This window comes from Leopardus geoffroyi, chromosome D3, assembly GCF_018350155.1.
Source record: "Leopardus geoffroyi isolate Oge1 chromosome D3, O.geoffroyi_Oge1_pat1.0, whole genome shotgun sequence".
Classification (NCBI taxonomy): domain Eukaryota; kingdom Metazoa; phylum Chordata; class Mammalia; order Carnivora; family Felidae; genus Leopardus; species Leopardus geoffroyi.
The window spans coordinates 3,268,625-3,282,841 of record NC_059339.1 but is presented as its reverse complement, the minus strand read 5'-3'; the positions used below and the strand labels follow the sequence as shown (position 1 = coordinate 3,282,841).

The 14,217-nt window shown below is 56.3% G+C and overlaps 1 protein-coding gene across 2 annotated transcripts in view; it reads left to right on the top strand.

The window, feature by feature from the left end:
- Positions 1-14,217, top strand: part of TMEM132C (transmembrane protein 132C) — a 308,814-nt gene that overhangs the window by 233,833 nt on the left and 60,764 nt on the right. For both annotated transcript variants that reach the window (XM_045459587.1, XM_045459588.1), the window contains one exon: positions 3,998-4,181. In XM_045459587.1, the coding sequence (XP_045315543.1) occupies positions 3,998-4,181 (184 nt within the window). The remainder of the gene's footprint in view (positions 1-3,997; positions 4,182-14,217) is intronic.

Sequence of the window (14,217 nt, the reverse complement as noted above, 5' to 3'; positions counted from 1 at the left end):
TGAGCAACATCACGGCTAAAAGGTTGAGGTTCTTATATTTAAAATCCAGAGACTTTATAGGAAAACTCCAGAAAAAAAAAAAAAAAAACCCTTCATGATCCACAAGGCAGCGGTTGGCGGGAGCGAGGAGGCCACGTATCCATTCAGATGAGCAGAGCCAGACCACAGGCGCCATACAGCTTTCTCCCCTAAGTGCCCCTAAAGTCTCACGTTTCAAACTGCGGTTCAATTCACTTCACTGTGGGTATGTCACATTATGTAGATTTTAGGGACAAAGCAGGTAAAAGCCGTGTGGGGTGAGGGAGGGTAGGAGGAAGGACAGTCCCACAAAAGTGAACCGACGAAGGAGCCGGTTCTTTCTTCCCAAAGGAATTCCTCGTCCGGGGGCAGAATGTTTCATCCCCAGCCTCCCTGGGGTGCATCTCACTGTCGGGCCGGGCTTGCCTGGCCTGTTCTGTCGCGTCTGTTCCCGAGATCCCTGCCGACACGGGCCAGCTTCTTGCTTCTCTCGGTCTGAGGTCTCCAGCCCCCTGCAAAACCGTGTCAACCTTCTGCCCCCAGCGCCACCCTGACGCCACTCTGACCCGGGATTCTGCACAGCTCTGGGGAAAGCTGGAGTTTCCCCCACACTGTGACTTCTGATTGTTTTTCCATCTTGAAACCAAGAGTCGGCATGAGTCGGGGGCCGTGGCAGGTTCCCGATGGGCACCTGGCCGGGCACTGCCTTCCACCCCTGGTTGACCACCACGTACTGCAAAACCCCTCCTGGGTGCAGGGACCTGAGAAAGTGCTCTGCTCTGGCATTTGTGCAAAATAGGAACCACAATTACCTCTGACAGGGATTTTATTGGGATTTGAAATAATATATGCACGGGACCTGGTGCAGTGCCTGGTACGCAGAGAACATTTCATACACGGTGGCTTGTTGTCTTTTTTTTTTTTTTTTAAATATTTATTTATTTTTGAGAGACAGAGCGCAAGTGGGGGTGGGGCAGAGCGAGAAGGAGACACAGAATCGGAAGCAGGCTCCGGACTCCGAGCTGTCAGCACAGAGCCCGACGTGCGGCTCGAACTCACGGACCGCGAGATCGTGACCTGGCCGAAGTCAGACGCTTAACCGACTGCGCCACCCAGTTGCCGCTTGTTGTCTTTATTCTTACGTTACCTTGAGAATACCTCAGGAAAGTCACCTGTCGCCCGCAAAAACCATATAACACGATATCTTTCAAAGTCGCAAAGGCAAACTCCGCGTCTCTTTTCTCTCGTCCGGCACTGAGACCCCCTTTCGCACAATTGCAGCGCAAGAGGACGCAGCTCGGGTTGAGTTGAGCTGCCCCTTCTGCATTCCAGTGTCCTACCTGGAGAAGGGGAAGGCCATCATTTCAATCGTCTAGATGACGGCACTTAGTCTCAGTAGGTGGTGTCGGCTGCTGTGATGCTCAAAATAGTTTTCTAAGAAAATGAAGACGGGCGCAGGTTGAGGCACGTCGCAGATTCCAGCACACCCCAGTGGGGCCACAGCAGGGTCTTGGGGCTTTTGTCTCATCCGTGACCAAGGAAGATAGACTGAGCAGAGTCTATCAAGCAACCACTGGATGTCTCCAGCGTACTCAGCCCGTACCCAGCTCTGCCGAGGAAGGAGATGCCCGTGCGAGGGTTCTTGCTAACAGAGCACAGTTGACCCCCTGACATAAAGCCCCGCCTGTCGCCCAGGGAAGAGAGACACTGGGCCAGAGCAGGTGGGAAGGATTGCTGGGGGCCGAGTCGAGCAGGCTCAGGTCCCTGCAGGCTTAGCTGCCGGACCCAGTATGACTCTCTTAGTTTGGAAACATTCCAGACTCCAGACACTTCTCCCTCTTTTTCCAAGGCAGGTCGTCCGTTCTTGAGATTGCACAGCTCATGGACGGATGCACCAGACAACGGATTTGTGTTCCCTCCCACAGGGGTATCCAGCATCCCGTAAACCATGGTTTTCTTGGTACCACTTCCCGCCCGGAGAGCACGAGGCAGATTCCCGAGTCCCGGGGGGCTTTGGTCAGTGCGGCCACCTCCCCGTCACCTCCTCCCCCAGCTGCAGAACAGGGCTGAAGGTGATGGGCTGGAGAATTAGCCTTCTGGCTGCTGAGCAAGCCCCCCAAAGATCGGGTGGGTGTGTCCTTATCACCCCAGCAAAGGGAAGGGTTTCTCTAGCAACTCGTCATAGTGGTACCGACCTCTGGGGTGCAGGGTTGTTGTTTTTTTTAAGTTTATTAATTTATTTTGAGAGAGAGAGAGAGAGAGAGAGAGAGAGAGAGAGAGAATGATAAGCAGGCTCTGCACCATCAGCACAGAGCCCGGTGTAGGGCTTGAATTCATGAACTGTGAGATCGTGAACTGAGCCGAGATCAAGAATCAGACACTTAACTGACTGAGCCACTCGGGCAGCCCTGGGGTGCAGTTGGTAAGCAGACCTGTTTCCCTCTCAACGTGCCATGGAAAATTCCCCTCGATTCCCTCGGAAACACGTGGGACGCCAGCCTGCGATAACTGCCGTCGGCTGCCTGGCCCCCCACGTTCCGGAGCACAGCATGCGGGCAAGCGGGCACTGCAGGCCCTCCTCTGCCCGGCTTTCCGGCTCACCAGCACCCTGCCCCGCAGACTCCGCTGCGTGCCTAGAAAGCCTCCTTCCTGCCTATTTCCACCAACGGCGATTCTGTCGATTCGGCAGCTCCACAGAGCTCCCGGTTCCCTTTCTCTGACCTCCTACAACAAGGGCTGGTGTAGGTGATAAATACTCGAGGCTCTGCAGGCTTTCCGCAGCCTCACACCGCTACGCGACCCCGCTCCTGCAGCACGAAAGCGGCGGAGACGAAACGCAGAACCCACCCAGGGCCACGTTGCAGCGGAACGGTTCACGCAGACCGGCGGCAGGCTGGATTCGACTCACGGGCTGCGGTCTGCCGACTCCCTCACCGGAGAAACTCGCTCGCTGGGTGCCTCGTGACCCCACACTTGGCCTCCGGCTGCCGTGGGGAGCACAGGTTCAGGGATCTGGAGATGCCGCCTTCGCTCTGACTCTGTGGGGTCGTGAGCAAGCCGGTTCCCCCTTCGGGGGCCTTCGCCGCGGTGTCTGAAAAAACGAGAAGTTTGGACGGTCGCGGGTTCCCAAAGCGTCACACCCGCTGGGGCAAGCTTGCTAACGAGACACGTGTCTGGGCTCACCTCGGATTCAGGGTGTTGAGCGGGACGCCTCGTGGGGAACCAGAGTCCCGCTAGCTACGGGCCCCTCCGTCGAGGCACAAGAGGCCGTGTCAGGGTGTGCGAGGCAGGTCACGCGGTCTCCAGGAGAGCCGCCGTGATGAGCCAGCGAGGCAGCCGGGAGGACACCGGTGGAGAAAAGCAGCAGCTGCGTGGAAACCTGGCACCAGCCGGCCGGCACAGTGACCGAGGGCTGTTCGCTGGAGGTGCCCCCGCCCCTGCCCGGAACTGCTCACGTCCTCCGAGCTGCCGCGTCGTCACGCCCCCCCCCCCCCCCCGCCTGCGTCCCCAGCCCCCTCAGCCCTGCATCCAGGCGCCGAGGGCCCTGCTGTGACTGTCGGCCCCTACAGGACGGGAGGAGACGCCAGGGCGGGTCAACAGTGGTGAGCGAGCCACCTGCCACGACGGGTTCACCCGCCGAACTCAGCTCAAAGGGAGTCTCTTTAGTCCAGAGTTCCCCAGGCTCCTTCTGCAGGGGTGAGGCCGTGGGATTCGCCGCTTGTCTGAGGAGCTGGTACAAACCGGCCCAGACACCTGTGAACACCCAGCGCTCCAGACTCTGCCCGGTTCCTCCCTCGTGGGGGCCGCTCCCTCCGTCCCAGCCGCCGCGGCCCGGATGTGGAGGTCGCGCCCGCACCGTCCCCGGCAGGTGTCTGCTCTCTCCTTAGACGCGAGTTACAGCCTGAAGGAGAGAAAAGGGCCCTCGCACAGAACACGGTCAGCTAAAAGCCATTTATTTCCTTTGCTCCCTCCCTTCCAGAAGCAGCAGCTCATTCAGCGAGGTCGTGCAGATGAACTTCGAAATAGCCAGCTTCAGCAGCCTCTCGGGGACGCAGCCCATCACCTGGCAGGTGGAGTACCCACGGACGGCGACCACCGACACGGCCGTGTCCGAGATCTTCATCAGCCAGAAGGACCTGGCGGCCATCGTCCCCCTGGCCACGGTAAGGGACCCCGCCTGCGCCCCGGGGGGCCTCCCCTCTGTCCCAGGACGCGTGCTGCCTCCAGAGGCCCCAGGGCACTGGCACCTCCCTGTGCCTTGAGGAGGGGCCGTACCATCAGCCTGGCCTCTCTCAGCCCAGGTTACTGCCCTGCGACCCTCACCACGCTCGCTGCAGCCCCATCCCGGTTCGTCACGTGGTTGATTTCCCTCCAGTTGTGCTCCTTGTTTTTCTTGTTATCTTCTCCTTTTGTTGTGTTCCCATAAATACGTTGTAGTCTTGGCTTCAGGAGCAGAACCCAGTGCCCGTCCCCCATCTAGCCCCCTCCCCCTCCATAAACCCTCAGTTTGTTCTCTGTATTTAAGACTCTCTTAGGGTTTGCCTCCCTCCCTGTTTTTTATCTTATTTTTCCTTCCCGTCCCCCCGTGTTCATCTGTTGTGTTTCTCAAATTCCACCTGTGAGTGAAGTCATCGGATAGTTGTCTTTCTCCGCCAGACTTATTCCGTTTAGCATAATACCCTCCAGTCCCATCCACGTTGTTGCAAATGGCAAGATTTCATTCCTTTTTATCGCTCAGTAGTATTCCACTGTGTATATACACCACATCTCCTTAATCTATTCGTCATCCGTTCATTTGGGCTCCTTCCATAATTTGACACAGTGACCAGGGATCTGTTAGGGGTACAGCGCCCGTTTGAATCAGCATTTTGGTGTTCTTTGGATAAATACCTAGAGAGCAGTTGCTGCATCGTAGGGTGGTTCTACGTTTCATGTTTTGAGGGACCTCCACACTGTTTTCCAGAGCGGCTGCACCAGTTAGCATTCCCACCAACAGTGCAAGAGGCTCCTTTTAAACAAATTTTTTAATGTTTATTTATTTTGAGAGAGAGAGAGAGAGCAGGGGAGGGGCAGAGAGAGAGGGAGGAAGAGAATCCTAAGCAGGGTCCACAATGTCAGTGCAGATCCCGACGTGGGACTTGAACTCACAACCGTGAGCATGACCTGAGCCAAAATTAAGAGTCAGATGCTTAATCGACTGAGCCACCCAGGCGCCCCTCTGCTCCTTGTTTATAAGGAAGCGTCAGGCCCCTCTGTATGTTAGTCGGATAAGCGAGGTAAGACTACCGCCACAAACAACCTCAGAAACTCAGGTGCTCAGCACAACACAAGTTATTCTTGCTTATGTTTCATGGATCAAATGGTAGGGGGCTCTGTTCCGGGCCATGTCTCAGGGGCATCACCATCTTGTAACTATGACATCAGGAACATGTGGCCTTCACGGTCTCTGGGACAGAGGAACGGACGTGTGGAAAGTCACACGCGAGCTTCTCTAAGCGATGGCATGGAAATGACTTTCCACACCCACGCGGCTGGTCACAGGGAGTCCCGTGGCCCCATCAGGTTTCCAGAGGGCTGGTGAGCACCATCGCCGGGCAGGTCAACACGTCCTTGACCCGCGTGGGTAACAGTGCAAACCCGTGCCGTGACTTCTGGCTCGACCCTGTGGCTGCTGGAAATGAGCCCGGGAGAGAAAACGGTGAGAAGGTAGATGGCACTTTTGCTCTGAGGTCTCTCACCTAGCATGCTGGGACTTTGTCCAGGGGCATCCCTGAGCTCGGCTTTGCTCCACGTAGGGATGCTTTGCCAGGAGGTCCAAGAGGGCGGCGTGTCAGAGGCGCACGGTTCAGCTTCCACTGTCTTTGCCGGAATTCTCCGTCCCTCACACGGAGCCTGGCGCAGATATTGCAAAAGCAATTTCTGTTCAGCTTTGGGATGAGCAGGCTTCACTGATACCAAGTTGGGAAATCCATCAATTAGGATTCTTTGGGTTACATGTGACCGAATGCTACCCAGTTGGCTTAAGCACAGAGAGAATCTGCCGGCCCGTGTGACTCAGAATCCAGGATCCGTCCTGGCCTCGATCAGACCCAACTCTGTCTCCGGGACTCGGTTTCTCTGCCTCTTGGCTTCCCTGAGTCTACGCACGGTGGCAGCGTGGCAGCCAATACTCTCGCCAAATGGTTCAAGCCTCAAGCCCAGGAAGATCAGCCAGCTCATTTCCAGAAAGTGCGACCAAGGTCTCGTTGTCAGGACTGCTCCTGTGGGGTCCTGCTGTCTGCCCGAGGCGGTCGCCATGGCAGGGACGCTACATGCCCAGAGTGTGCGTGGCCTGGAACAGATGCTGTGGACGTCCCCTCCCGCCCTCGCCCCACCCACCTCCTCATGCACTGGCACGTTATCACCTGAGAGTTCTGTCTCGCCTGCAAAGCCGTCCTTCCCGCCTGCGCGGCAGGACAGACGCACCGAGGAGTTTGCATGACCCCATCCAAGGAGCCCTCTCCCCCGCGACAAACGGGAGTTGGCACGGACTTATTCCAGCGCCCTGAGCCCTCCCATGGGTCAACGCAGCTCGGCACGGCGCCTTCCCCTGCCCGGCGGTCCTGGCCGGACACCTCGCGCAGTGGTCCCGAGTGCCCTGCTCTGTCTCACTTCCCCACCCCCTGACTGAGGTTGTCTGCCCCTCCCGATAAACCACTTGCAATGGAATCCTTCTGGGAAGACCCAAACCAAGATGCGGGTCGACCGCACAAACCACATGAGTTTGAGAGCAGAGCGGTTTCCGGATCGTTTCACTAGAAAACACGGGAATGGACACCGGGCAGCAAACAGCACACGCGGCCCCTCCTAATATCTGACGGGCGAGGAGGCTGAGGTGCCTTTCCCAAGCAGTGAAGCCACTCTGTGCACAGGGAACCCACAGACTACAACCCCAGGGCCAAACCCAGCCTGTGCTCGCTTCTCTCAGTACAGATTGTTGGGGACGCAGCCACACCCGTCCATCCCTGACCCCTTCCGCTGGTCACAGGAAGAAGTGAGTAGCTGGGGCAGATGCTGAGCGGTCCACAGTGCCCGTACTGCCAGCCCTTTCTGGAAAAAAAGCATCCGACCTCTGCTGAAGGAGACCCGAGAGGGTCATTTCTAAATGCTGGTTGAATGGGTGAACCACCCAGGAGGTCTAGAAATTGGTGCAGTTGGGGCGCCACCCTGACAAATTGAGTGCGGATCCCTGGAGGTGGGACCAAGCACCACCGGATGATTCCGCGGTGCAGCCGCGGTTGGAGACGAGTCTCTCTCGGACTTCAAACGCCATTACTCTCACATTACGGTTACCAGGGCGCGTCAGTAAGAGCTGGTAAGCAAACGCGCTGAATCCCACGATGGACTCCAGGAAACAGATCAGAGCTCTTTGGGTTACACACCCTCCCCACCCCACCCCACCCAACCCAAGCACGGCTCACGGAAGGTAAACGTCTAGGAAAGCGTTCTCACTCGCGTGCGCTCAGATCACCTGGAGACTCTTCGTGGAGGCAGATTCTCATTCAGGAGGTCTGAGTTGGGTACTTTTATAAGGTCCTGAGTCGTGCCAGTGCTGCTGGTCTGGCGGACCAGACGTTGAGTGCTGACGATCGAGTTGAGCGAAATTTGTCATCGGGGAAAGTGGTTTCCCTTCTGCTTTCCTCTTGTGTCCCTCCCGGTTAGAGTCACTTGCAGGAGGCTGTGCTGGGCGGTGCCACGCTGACATTTTCATGGCATCGGGTCCAGCGGGAGGAGAGCAAAAGACGCCTCGGTGCCAACACTCAAGCAAATCTCCCGGCACCGGCTCTGATTAGAACGGATTGGCTCGGCTCGGGTCGCGTGACCAACCTGAAGCCAGTCACTGGAGCCAAAGGGCGTGATGCTCTGATTGGAGGGGTCTGGGGGACTTGTCTTCGCGGAGCAGGTGAGGAGTCAGACGGAGAGCGGGTGGGCATGGTGCATGATGGGAAACTCTGGCTGCCCCTGGGAAAGGGGGAGCAGACAGACACAAAGAGCAGATCCTCACCACAGAAGGTATCATCTACCCCCAGGACCCGTTAAGACGTTGAGGTCGGAGAATGATTGCTCCTGACTTCGCGTGTCCAAGAATAGGCATCAACAATGTATAGCCCGTGGGCCAGAGTCAATCCACTGCGTGTTTCTTGTATACATGCAAGCTGGGAATCGTTTGTGTGTTTCCAAATAGCTACATTTTAAATAGTTATGTAAGAAGCGTTTTAGTACGCTCCATTTTGCCTCTCGGCCAGCAAACCCTGAAATACTTTCCATCTGGCCCCTCAGGGAGAAAGTTTGCAGGCTTACGACACGGAGCATCACCACCAGTTCTAGGGTGTAAGAGCCTGGCTCCTGTCCTACCTAGTTTAAACAGAGAAGGCATTCAGGGGCGCCTGGGTGGCTCAGTGGGTTAAGCCTCCGACTCTTGATCTCAGCTCAGGCCATGACTTCACGGTTCGTGAGATCGAGCCCCACATCAGGTTCTGTGCTTGGGATTCTCTCGCTCCCTCTGCCTCTGCCCCTTCCCTGCCTCGTGCCATCTCTCCATCTCTCTCTCTCTCTCTCTCTCTCTCAAAATAAATCCACTTAAAACCTTTTACAAGAAACAGAGAAGGCATCCAGATATGGTGAAAGGCAAAATCATGATAAGGATAGGAGATATTATTTTGTCCCACTTTCCAAGGGACAAGAAAGCGCTCCTTGGGGCGTGATGTGATTGTTGGGGTTGTCGCGTTTTGGAAGATGCCATGACTACTGATGTCATACCCAGGATCCGTTTGTTGGCGAGTAACTGTGAGTGAATTCAAACTGGCTTCACCCAAACGATCTGACGGCCCCACATCTCCGCGCGGGGCACAGACCGCCGGCCCGTGTTCGGGTGCTCGTGTGACGTCATCCCCCGCGAGGTTTTTCTTTCTTTCTTTTTTTTTTTTTCTAGATGAGAAATGTTGTGTTTTGGTTTTGTTCTGTTTTTTCAAAAAGTAACTAGGAAGCAAATCCTTATGTTACCTGTTAGCGAGCCAACTGGTCAGGTCTGGGAAATAAGTAAATTGTCCCCATTGTCTCTCATTCTGAAGAAAAACCGTCAGAAACCTAAGACAGAGGATCACCGGGTGGGCAGTGGGCCTCAGGGGGCACGGTGCTCACCTTAAAACCAGGCCTTCTCACGCGCCCTCCGAAATCCAGGGAGAAAGCTGGGAATGTGGTGATTCTTCAGGAGCCTTGGGTCCCTCTCCGCTGCAGGTTCCATCCAGCTCCCAGGGAGTCGGTGAGGGGAACGCGAGGCTGTGTCTCAGCTCTCCTGCAGAGGGAGCCGTCGAGGCAGGACCTCCAAAGCCACACTGCCCCTTGGCCCTACTGTAAGCCGGCGGGGGTAGAGGGGTGGTGGTCTCTTTTCGAGGATAAAGGGGCAGCGGAATCCATTCAAGCTCAGGCCAAGCCCTCATGATGTGAAGGCCACTGTGGATGTTCACCGTGAGGGGTCCTGGGAAACAGGCAGTGAACTGACAGGTCTGGCCCCCAAGGGTGGGGTGGGGGTGGGGCAGACAGCACACAGGTCGGTATCTCATAGGACAGGACCAGGTAACCATAAGGCACTGCTGTGAAGACAGGGAATGCAGGGAAGGGGAGCAGAGCGGAGCTGTTTCTATTTTCCCTGGCGTTGATTCCAAAATAAAAGACTAAATTCCATGCCTAGTCTGGAGAAGGCAGGAGCCCCTAACGTGCGCAGGTATAGGCCCTCTGCTCCCGGACTGACCGGCTTGGTCCCAGCCTGAGTTTCCTGGAAAGATTCACCCTGAATTTTGAACAGGTTTTTGGCCTCTGCAGACCTGAAATGCGATCATTTTCCTTGGCTCCTGAAACATGGTGGGAACTCGGGTGTTGTTGTTTTTTTTGTCCTTATGTCAAGCTTTCAAGATTCCTAGAACGTGTCTACATCTCTCCGCATAAAATCAAATTGGAAATCAAGTGGCTACGGCCAGGGCTGTTTAAAGGAGAGATTTCTACTTGTTCTCATGTCTGCAGAATGATGATCTTAATCCTCACCTCTCCGGGGCGTCACGGCGATTCATTCGGGTCTGAGAGATCCCGGGAGCCCCTGGCCAAGCGTGTAGCAGGACAGGATTGCTGGGGGGGGGACGTCGGCAGTGGCTTGCCCTTGTGCTCTGCTCTGCCTCTGTGGACTGCCGCCCGCAGTCCCCCTGGACCTCTGGCTTCTGGTGGCGTTCAGCCAGTGGGAGGCACCACGGGAGACCGGACAGAGCAGAGAGAGACAGAGGCTCGTGTGGCGGGCTGAGCCGTGACCCTGAGAAGCTGTGTCGACATCCTAAATTCTTTCCAGTCTACCTGGTCCCCTCCCCATCTTGCTACAAACCCGCCAGGGCATGGTCGTCTCTGTCCACAGCTCCTGTCCTGCAGGGGAATCTGTTTTCCCTGGCTCTCCTCCCTCTGGGCTCCCAGAACTGGCTGCCTTCCCTCTGGGCTCCCAGAACTGGCTGCCTTCCCTTGCCCCTGGATGGGGGGCTCCTAACAGCTCCCAGCTTCTCCATCCCTGGCCACTTCCATCGCTCCTGCCCGTGACTCTCTGGGGAGCCCCTCATCACACACACTGCAACCCGCCCCTTTGAGTGGGCCTTCCAGTTCCAGCCAGGACCCCGAGGGTGGCAGGCTCCGGGCTCCCTCCAGCTCTTCCCAGGGAGCACAGCACGGTCATCCACAAAAGCAGACACGGCCAGGAAGTGGTCCTGACCACCGAAGGGTCGTCTTTCATCCTTGCTTCAAACAAAATTAACACAGAAGGTACAGGGTGAAGGGATCTGCCGGGGTCCCTGAGCCCCACGGTTGGATTTGTCCAGCCGGCAGCCTCCTGCGGTGGCTTTTCCACGTCCTCTCCCTCGCTGAGTCCAGAGAACCCGGTGTGGGCAATGGGATGGGCATTAACAGGCAGGTGGCGTCGCAGAGATGCGCTTGGACCCGCCTGTCAATCTACAAGTGATGAATGACTTCGCTCTGCGTCGGGGTCCGTGGGGAAGTGTGTTGGCAATATCCTCTGGGTTCGAGAAGGCAACAGCAGGCATTTCAAAGAACCGAGAGACATCTCCTTTGACGGGGATTGCAGAATATTATTTTTAAAAGAGACAATAGATAAATAATGTTTTATTGTTTTCCAGAAACATCCTATCCTTGATATTCATGCCCCTCTTCCAACTTGGAAATTTTACATTGTGACTCCCTGGAGAGGGTTTTAAGGATGGCTTCGGTGCTCTCGGGCAATTGGAAAACGTTTGCTGGGTCGAAAAATAACTATATGGGCGGAATAAGTATTTCCTTGTCACAGCTGGAGATTTACTGTGGAATTCAATTTAGAAACACCCCTCCTTCCAACCGCCTGGCACCGGGCTCTGTCTAAAGAGGAAATCTGTGACTCATCCGAGGCTGCTTGGCCTTGGTAGGAATGTTTTCAGGGTGACCGATGCATTATCCGATGAGTGACCCCTTACCCACCACCTGGCACGGGAGAAGTGCTCAGACCGTAGCAATAGTCAGCGTTGGCATTCACACCAAGGTCGCCAGCAGCCGGGCCGGGGTTCCCCAGCAGTAAGGGAAGGGGTGCCATGGAGGGATGTTCGGGCCTCGTCCAAGTTTATACCTCCCATTATCTTTCTCTCTTTGCTTAGCAAAACCTGTGTGTTCTAACATTAACGATTAGGTAAGGTCGCTGGGGATAGGAGACAGAGGTGGGGAACATAGAAGCAAGAAAGAAACGAAGAGAGAACAGAAAAATCATCTGTCCTCCCAACATGAACATTAGCAGGAAGCCTGATAGGGCAGCAGGAGCCCTGGTCCCGGGAGAGGCGCCCAGGACGGACACCCTCCACACCCCTGGTACCACACCTTTAATCTTTTCTCTGAGTTCAGAGAAACTCTGAACAGGACTTGGGGGCTCCGCCTCGGGAGCCAGCTGTGTGGGCGTGAATCCCAGCACCTCCTGTGAGGGGCTGTGTGACCTCGGACAGGTAGCTTGGCCTCTCTGTGGCTCTGTTCCATCGCCTGTAAAATGGGGAAGAGACCAGCCCTGGAGCCCTAGGAATGTTCTGAATGCATTCAGCATCCTTACCTGGCCCCTCTCCCCTGGGGGCTGAGCCCCAGCCCTGCCGCTGGAGTGGCGGAAAATCAGGCCTGGGGGGAGGCGACCCTACAGAAGACGCAGCGTCCCCTGGGGGCCCTCGAGGAGATTCGAGCACCTTGGTGTTGTGAGTCTGCCCAGAGCTCAGTGTTCCCTCCCCTGTGAACGCAGATCACAAGCCCCCACGGTCCTCGCAGGCACCACCGAACTCGTTACACAGATTTCCATCAAGGTACAGCGGACACAGAGATCTTGAAATATCATTCATACTCTTTGCTAGTCTGAAATTATGGTCATTTTTTACACCCAATGCTAGATCTTATTACTTAGTGCGGCAATGCAGAAGGACCAGGATTAGTAGATCTGAAATTAGTTTCCCTCGTAAGCCTGTGTTATTTTATGCATTTAAAAATGTATTCTGAGAAGGGCTTCTTAGACCTCACCAGCCAGCCAGAGTTGCCTGTGACCCAAAACAGGCTAAGAATTGTTGCCCCAAGGAAGTAGATCTTCACCTGAGCCCCTCCATCACTCAGCCCCGCGGGGAGAAGGGAAGTCCCACCCCTCCATCACCCAGCCCTGGGGGGGGGGGGGGGTTGACAAGGGAAGTCCCAGCCCCTCCATCACTCAACCCTGAGGGGAGAAGGGAAGTCCCGCCCCTCCATCACCCAGCCCTGGGGGGGGGGGGGTTGACAAGGGAAGTCCCAGCCCCTCCATCACTCAACCCTGAGGGGAGAAGGGAAGTCCCGCCCCTCCATCACCCAGCCCTGGGGGGGGGGGGTTGACAAGGGAAGTCCCAGCCCCTCCATCACTCAACCCGGAGGGGAGAAGGGAAGTCCCGCCCCTCCATCACCCATCCAGGGACAAGGGAAGTCCCGCCCCTCCATCACCCAGCCCTGGGGGGAGAAGGGAAACCCCACCACAAACCTCTCCTTATTAAGCACCCACTGTGCACGGGCATTGTTGTCGAGACTGCTGCACCTGTCCCACTGGGCATCTCTGTCCTTGCCGTGTCCCCTCCCGGAAGGCTCCTTCTCGCCACTGCAGACTCCGCTCAAACCCCACTGCGTGAGGGTCTTTTCCAACCCTCCTGCCCCTGACAGCACCCACTGCTGCCCCTCGCTCTCGAGGCACCGTGTCTCAGTTTTGTGTCCGATAAAATCACTGAGACTCCTTCTCATGCTGGTATTTATATGATGCCTGCCCCCACCACCCTCTCCCAGCCCGGAATGTTGACTGGGGGGCAGCTGGGATTTCACCTCTATTTCTTAGCCCGAGCCCCTTACCTGTGACCATTCGTGCCGTGGATGTGCTTCTTTGCCGCAGGCCAGCTCAGTGCCAGGCTGGGCAACAGCAGAGAACTAAAGGAACACGGTGACAGTGCTGTCCCTGTGTGCCGGCATCCCAGACGGTATCCTGGACGTTCACTTTGGGAGCCCCTGTGTGCCTGGTTCTCCTGTTCCCGTGCCTCCAACCTGGGGTGGTTCGGACACGTTCCCACCGCACTACCCGTCTGCTGTCCCAAGTCCTGCCGTCCACCAGCCAAGGAGTCAGGCCTCCACATCCAGGGAGCGCTGGATCCTGGCTGGTGCCATGGGCCCCACCAGGACCTAGACGGCCCTCAGCGTGTGGCCCATGGCTACTCTCTGATCTAACGACCACTGCCTCCCTTTCCTCCGCACCCCAGCCCCGGGGCCTTTACACTGGCTGTTTCCTGTGCCTGGAGCCTCTCCCCAGATTCCATACTGTGTTTTCCCTCACATTAGGCAGGTCCCCACTTCCCTAGCCAACCTCAGTTACCTTACCTGAAGTCACAGCTCAGTCACTCTGTGCCCTGGCCACCTTGTTTTTCCTTCGTAGCTCGGTGCAACTCCCGTAACTTATTCAGATGTTCGTTGTCTGAATTTCCCCGCTGCAATGTCAGCACCGTGAGAGCAGGGCTCACTCCATCACTACCGTATCCAACTGTGCCCAGCACACAGTAGGTGCTTAATAAGGAGCTGCCAGTGAGTGAATACATGAATGAATGCCCACGTCTGTCT